The 6,246-nt window shown below is 34.0% G+C and overlaps 1 protein-coding gene across 5 annotated transcripts; it reads left to right on the top strand.

Moving 5' to 3' along the window:
* Positions 1-564: 564 nt before the first annotated feature.
* On the top strand, positions 565-4,908 carry LOC106638838 (pescadillo homolog). Of its 5 annotated transcripts, XM_089597899.1 has the most exons (10): positions 565-637; positions 865-1,117; positions 1,277-1,510; positions 1,567-2,074; positions 2,152-2,303; positions 2,378-2,637; positions 3,426-3,613; positions 3,932-4,167; positions 4,273-4,558; positions 4,648-4,908. In XM_089597899.1, exons 2-9 carry the CDS (start codon positions 1,094-1,096, stop codon positions 4,534-4,536), a joined length of 1,866 nt encoding a protein of 621 aa, XP_089454025.1. In that variant the 5' UTR covers positions 565-637; positions 865-1,093; the 3' UTR covers positions 4,537-4,558; positions 4,648-4,908. The 5 variants fall into 5 exon arrangements, with proteins under 5 accessions (XP_089454025.1, XP_089454027.1, XP_089454026.1 ...); XM_089597901.1 differs by having other exon boundaries at positions 2,152-2,285; positions 4,273-4,908; XM_089597900.1 differs by having other exon boundaries at positions 3,935-4,167; positions 4,273-4,908.
* The last annotated feature ends 1,338 nt before the right edge of the window (positions 4,909-6,246 follow it).

The raw sequence follows: 6,246 nt of genomic DNA, 5'->3' as shown, positions 1-6,246 counted from the left end.
CACTTGCCGATCTCGCCCCGACCAGCATTGACCACGGCACGCGCCAGTCTGCTGCGTTCCAAGCCACGACCGTTTCTCGAAAGTTCCTTTTCTTTGTAAAAGTAAACATTGGTATTCAAATAAATCTAAAGTCTTTTTATTCACTGTCTCGTCATTGTGTTCACCTGCTTCGCACCTCTGTCATCCTTGAGCCCGGGGTAAGCTCTTAATGTCACAAGTTCCCCAAAGGTCTACTTACTCTTTTTCGTGACATTTTCGCTGTGATCCCGCGGAATTTCGCTAGCAGTAAAGCTGTTATTTCCATTTTTCTTTTTGGCACTTGAAACTATTTTTTTGGTTTGCGTGTTTGTTTACGTCTAGCACAATATGCTTTGTTTACAATCAGAAAATGTCACGAAAAAGAGCAAGTAGACCGACGTTGTCTGCTTTACTGCTGGCGATATTGCGGATCACATATCACCAGTAAATCGACAGTAGCGCCCCCAACCACGCAACGTTGTCACGTCTTACATATGTAACTGCTGGCGGCGATTGCGGATTACACCCACTGTCGGTGGAAATAAATAGTGGGGGACACTGCTGGGTGCAGGGACTGCAGGGGACTCGGTCGCTCTCTCTGTCTTACTTACTCTTACAAGTTGAGTCCAAAATCTTTGCAATTTTATTTCTCGAAATTTTGTGCTTGTCTAAATAATTCAAATAGACCAAGTCGATAGAAAATTTTCCGCTCTATACGCTGTTATTTATATTTTTACTATAGCTCTTACCATAACTGAGATATGAGCGAAATAAATATTCAAATGCGATTTTAACATTAATACATTACTCGGAAAAATTTTTATTTATTTTTATCGAAATCAGCAGGTCAAATGACATGAAATATCAAAAACGCCTTCTTCTCCAACAACTATCTAATCCAGAAGTTTCTCGGTTGGTAACCCAACGCTGCTTACGCTGTAGCATTGGCGCTAGCAACCTCTCTACTTATCTTTGGCTTTTATTCTACATCTGTCTACATTCTCTGAAGTGAAATAAATTCTGTAGGTTAAATTTAAAGTAAAGTCAACAAAGTTTTATCAAATTACCTCAAAAAATGGTTGTTATTGGTAAAAAAAAGGTGAGTTATAAATTAGTCTATGAACCGTTACTGATGAAACATAAATAGAGGTTTGTAATGCTCAATTATTACAAATCTTGAAATCATCATACAACCACATGTTTTTCATATCTTTTTACCTTTGCTGATATTGTTATTATTTTAATCTTTATTTTTCAGTACGATGCTGGAGAAGCCGTGCAGTTCATGTCAAGAAAGCAAGCATTGAAAAAATTGCAACTTTCTTTGAATAATTTTCGCAGACTATGCATCCTGAAAGGAGTCTACCCCAGAGAGCCTCGAAATCGTAAAAGGGCTCAAAAAGGGGATACTCGCATTAAAATTCTTTACCACAAAAAGGACATACAGTTTCTGCTGCATGAGCCTATAATATGGAAGTTCAGGGACTTGAAAGTGTGTATTTTAATGTTAAATTTTTTCTTACCAAGTTTTATCACATTTTTTTGCAGGTATTTGCAAGGAAAGTAAGCCGAGCTAAGTCAATGGGAAATTTTGGTGAAATGAAAAGATTTTTGAGGAATCATCCTACTATTACCCTTGATCACATTGTTAAAGAAAGATTTCCCACTTTTATTGATGCTCTGAAAGATCTAGATGATTGCCTTACCTTATGCTTCTTGTTTAGCACATTCCCATCAATGCCTCACATACCCAGGGATCAAAGTGAATTGTGTCGGCAGTTGACTGTTGAATTTATGCATGCTGTTATAGCCGCCAAGGCTTTGAGAAAAGTTTTTATTTCTATTAAGGGTTTTTATTTCCAAGCGGACATCAAAGGTCAACTTATCACGTGGATCGTACCACATCATTTCGGCTTTGAACCTCAGAAAAAGTCTGAAGTTGATTTTAAATTAATGTCTACATTTGTTGAATTTTATATAATCATGCTTGGATTTGTAAACTTTAGACTTTATCATATTTTAAATCTCTATTATCCCCCAAAATTCACCAACACAAGTAAGTGTTATCAATAATAGTATTGTTTAAACGATGCATAAAAGCTGTACATTCTCACATTTAATCATTTTTTTTAGGTATTTCTGAACAGGCTCTCGTAGATGAACAAGCTTTTGTTTCAGAAAGAATAGCGGCTTTAAATGTTTCGTTAGTGAGTGCAAACCATTCAACCCAACATGAAGAGGAGATGGAAATTGATACTTTTGCGAATGTAATCAACAGTTTCACTGTACATTGTTTTCAAACACACATATTTTGCATCTTCTATCTAATATTAATTTGATCCTTGATATTTTGGTTTAGGAAACTGATTCTGCAAAAATAGAAGAATTGAAAGTTGAGCAACAAAAAATAAAGAGACTGAAGACCCTTTTTCAGGGTATGAAGTTTTTTATTAATCGAGAAGTACCAAGAGAAAAACTTGTTTTTGTTATTCGCTGTTTTGGAGGTGAAGTATCTTGGGAAAAGTTATTATTTGTTGGATCTACATTTGACGAAAATGATGAAACAATTACTCACCACATAGTTGACAGACCCAGCATGGATAAGCAATATATTTCACGGTAACAATAAAAACGTTCTTTTAATTTTCAATAGTTTTGCGCAACATAATTAAAAAAAAAGGTTACATAAAAATTTATCGAATAAATAGAATATGACCAAACCGTTGATGATAAGTACAACGCGCTATTAATGTATTTGGGATTAAAAACTGTTTAACGTTGTGGCTTGAAACAATGAAACAGATTTTTACAACTTTTATAAATTGAAAAACTTACCTCAAAGAAAATTTTTTCTTTTTTCTGTTTCCAATATTGAACATCTACAAAAGTTAAAGTGGCAAATGCAATAAGCTTAATGTATTAAAGAGTTTGAGAGAAAATTACTTATACCTGTATCTGTTCTCATATCTTATTAATTAAGTGTTAGAAAATTATCATCTATAGTTTCAAAATTAGTAATAACTGTACAGATAATTTTACAACCATTTGTACTTGTGAATGAATGAAATTACCCTAATTAAACATTTTAAAGTTTTTCAGCAATCAATTGTTACTTATTCCTCTTATACTGCACTTCTTTTTTACTAAATTAAGTATAACTTGATCATTGCTTGTTTGAGTGAAAATTTCAAATTTTGTAAAATATCTATTATTGTTGTCGATGAAACTTAAAAAACAAGAAGTAACATTTTTTTAAATAACTTTTGATTTCGTAAAATAAGCGTTTGCAACATTTATAAGTTACAACAATCCTACATTAGATATTGAAAAAAGACGACCTTATACACTAACTTACAAGATTTGGAAGTTAAATTGTTTTATGAAAATAATTTTTTTTTTTCCTACAGATACTACATACAACCACAGTGGGTTTTCGATTCAGTAAACGCTCGTGATCTAATGCCTGTAGAAAAGTATTTAATTGGTTGCGTGCTGCCCCCGCATTTATCACCTTTTTCGGATCCCAGGCACGATCAAGTGTACATTCCACCTGAGGAAAGAGCTATGATGGACCCAAACTACCGCTTAAATTATGGTAAGTAACTTTTTCAATGTCTTCCATCCTATAAAAGTTATATGATTTGTGCGGGAAAAAAATACACATGAGGTCCTTTTCACACTTAGGCTAAAACGATAGAACTCTTGATATATATTATTACTAAGTAGCTTCCCTTGCCATAGGTCTTTGTTTTAGCATGTACGCTATAAAGTTAAGACTAAACAAACTTTGTAGCGTTTTAGCTTTTGCATCAAGAGGGTCCCTGAAATAAACTGCCTTAGAGTAATTAGTGTAATGAATATTTTTATTATTTTTATTATTATTAACATAATTTATTCCTTTCTAAAAATAAAGTAGAGGAAGATGCTAGTGTTTCAAGTGAGGATTCGGATACAAAAAAGGACAAAAGTGATTCGGAACATGTTAAGGATACCAAAAAAAAAACTTTTAATGAAAAGACTAGCAATGATGAAGGTAAAAGTGAGAAAAATGATGAAACTGAAGCGAATACTGATGTAGTTATCCAGGAAGAAATTGAACAAAAAGGAAAAGTTAAAGTAGATATCAAAGAGCAAGAAAGACTATTTAAGGTGGGAGTGTTTTAGGTTAAACATTTATTCTTAAAAACATACCTATTTCTTTAATGTTAATTGTTTATAAAATAATTTGATTTAACATGTTTTTTTTTCTTGAAGAAAAAACAAATGCAGGTTAACACCGGCAAAGTAGTCAAAGAAGATCCTTGGGAGAAAGCGCGCCAGGAAAAACAAGAATTTCGCTTGCGAGAAAAATTAGTTTCAAATAAACACCGAAAACTGTACAAGAGCATGACCAAGGGCAAAGAGGATCGAGCAAAAGCCATCTGGCTGCTGTGCAAGAAAAGACGACTGCACGATGAAGCTAAAGTATCGAAAAAAAAAGAATCTGGAAAAGCTCATAAAATCTCTTCTAAAGTTTAAATCATTCTTATGAAGTAAAATTGTATGTTTTGTCCATCACATTTTTGTTAACTTGAACATTCAGAACTGTATATTTCTTGAATTACTTGTTGATTTACTGTCCTTGTGTAGCATTGTCAACTATCTACTTCTACTACAATTATTTTGTAATGATGGATGATCTTTCTTTTATTTTACCATGGATAATTATGACAAAAGGATTAGTTGCACGCATGCAAAAAGTACTTCTAGTATCAGCATCTCTTCAATCATCAAGTGTGTCCATTGTATGCATAATTTAATGCCATGTCATTCATTTGCAGAATCTGAGATTTCCCGAATACTTGTACTTCTTTCATGAAACAGTGCACTTTTGACATTAATAAAACAGAATACTTCAATAAAAATTTGGAATTAACTTACCCCAAGTATCACTTTTCAATACTATTTTATCTTGTGGAATTTGAAAAAATTTTTCATAGAAAATACTTACAGAATTTTTACACATGCATTCCTTATCAGTTTGTAGAGTTATTTAGAAACGTTGCATATTTTCCTACTGCCAAACATGAATTATTAACTCTAAAAATACAGTACTGTTTAAATAAGTATCAATATTTAGTTTAAAAATATTACAATTAGTCCCGAAAAATTATGTTTCAACAGTACTAGCCATAATAGGCATCTACATTATTTTTCAAAGTTGATAACACTCGAAAAAGTTCTCCTTTAAAAATATTTATTTATTAATCCTAGGGAAAACTAGCACCTGTGGTGAGTAGTTCAACTATTTTTAAGTTACCTTATCTTATACTAGTATGTGAAGCAAAGTCGCTAAGACCAATGTAATCGCTAACTGCAAAAACTACTGAACCGATTTTCCTAAAATTGATTTCAGCATACTGATTCTTGATAGTTCCGAGATGGATTTCGCATAGTTTTTTTCTTGTAAAAGTTGATAACAACAGCGATAAACAAGCTCAAAGTTTTGCTACAATAAGCTAGCTTTGCGCTTTAGTTCAGTATGATCCGATAGGTGGCTTCGAGGTAAAATTGAAGCCACCCGCAATCAAAGATAGTATGATTTTAAGATGCCCCATCGAATTGTCGATTGTCGAAGTCGTTTATCAGCAGTACTCCAAGCACAGAGGCGTCAGTCGTGCAGCTGGGCATCCCGGCTACCGATCGGCGATGACACTTTTTTTTCGTGGGTAAGCGAAATAAATCAGTTTTTACCACGGAAGGACAAGATAACCGAGTGCCACGGTAAAATAGGTGGTCAGAACGTCAATGTCACCGGCGGAACGCCAGGAGACGAGTCTAGCAAGCTAGAGCAAAACCTGCTCCAACACTTCAGAGCTCTGTGGCCGTTTAACCATCCGACCAGATGCCGTGAGAGAATTTTCTACTTTGAATGCAAACCAGGAAAGACAGCCCTGAAGAGTATGGGCAGCCACAATAGCTTCCTTCTCAGTGGTCATCCTGAGGCCCACTTTCAAAAAATCGCGCTAATAGTCGTGTGACTGAGCAGTGCTCAATGAGCACGATTTGTCGCACGATTTTATCGAGCAAAAAAACGCGTGATAAGTGGTGCGATTATTATTAAACGATGCAAAAAAATATGCGCTGTAACAAACCACTATATCTTAATAGAAAAGAAAACACTTTAGAATTTTTATAGAATAATAACGAGATTTAAAATTAATAGGAATATTTATTTGGAAAAGCAGT

This window comes from Copidosoma floridanum, unplaced genomic scaffold (assembly GCF_036245765.1).
Source record: "Copidosoma floridanum isolate Cflo_tuat_1 unplaced genomic scaffold, Cflo_Japanese_pri ptg000040l, whole genome shotgun sequence".
Lineage (NCBI taxonomy): Eukaryota > Metazoa > Arthropoda > Insecta > Hymenoptera > Encyrtidae > Copidosoma > Copidosoma floridanum.
The sequence above is the reverse complement of the archived record's forward strand: the minus strand, read 5'-3'. Positions and strand labels throughout refer to the sequence as shown.

Excerpts from the sequence above, each read along its gene's own strand:
- LOC106638838 (XM_089597899.1), top strand. The coding sequence starts at position 1,094 with ATGGTTGTTATTGGTAAAAAAAAG. Across the intron at positions 1,511-1,566 it reads GGAAGTTCAGGGACTTGAAA|GTATTTGCAAGGAAAGTAAG; the intron begins GTGTGTATTTTA and ends ATTTTTTTGCAG. Across the intron at positions 3,614-3,931 it reads AAACTACCGCTTAAATTATG|TAGAGGAAGATGCTAGTGTT; the intron begins GTAAGTAACTTT and ends CTAAAAATAAAG.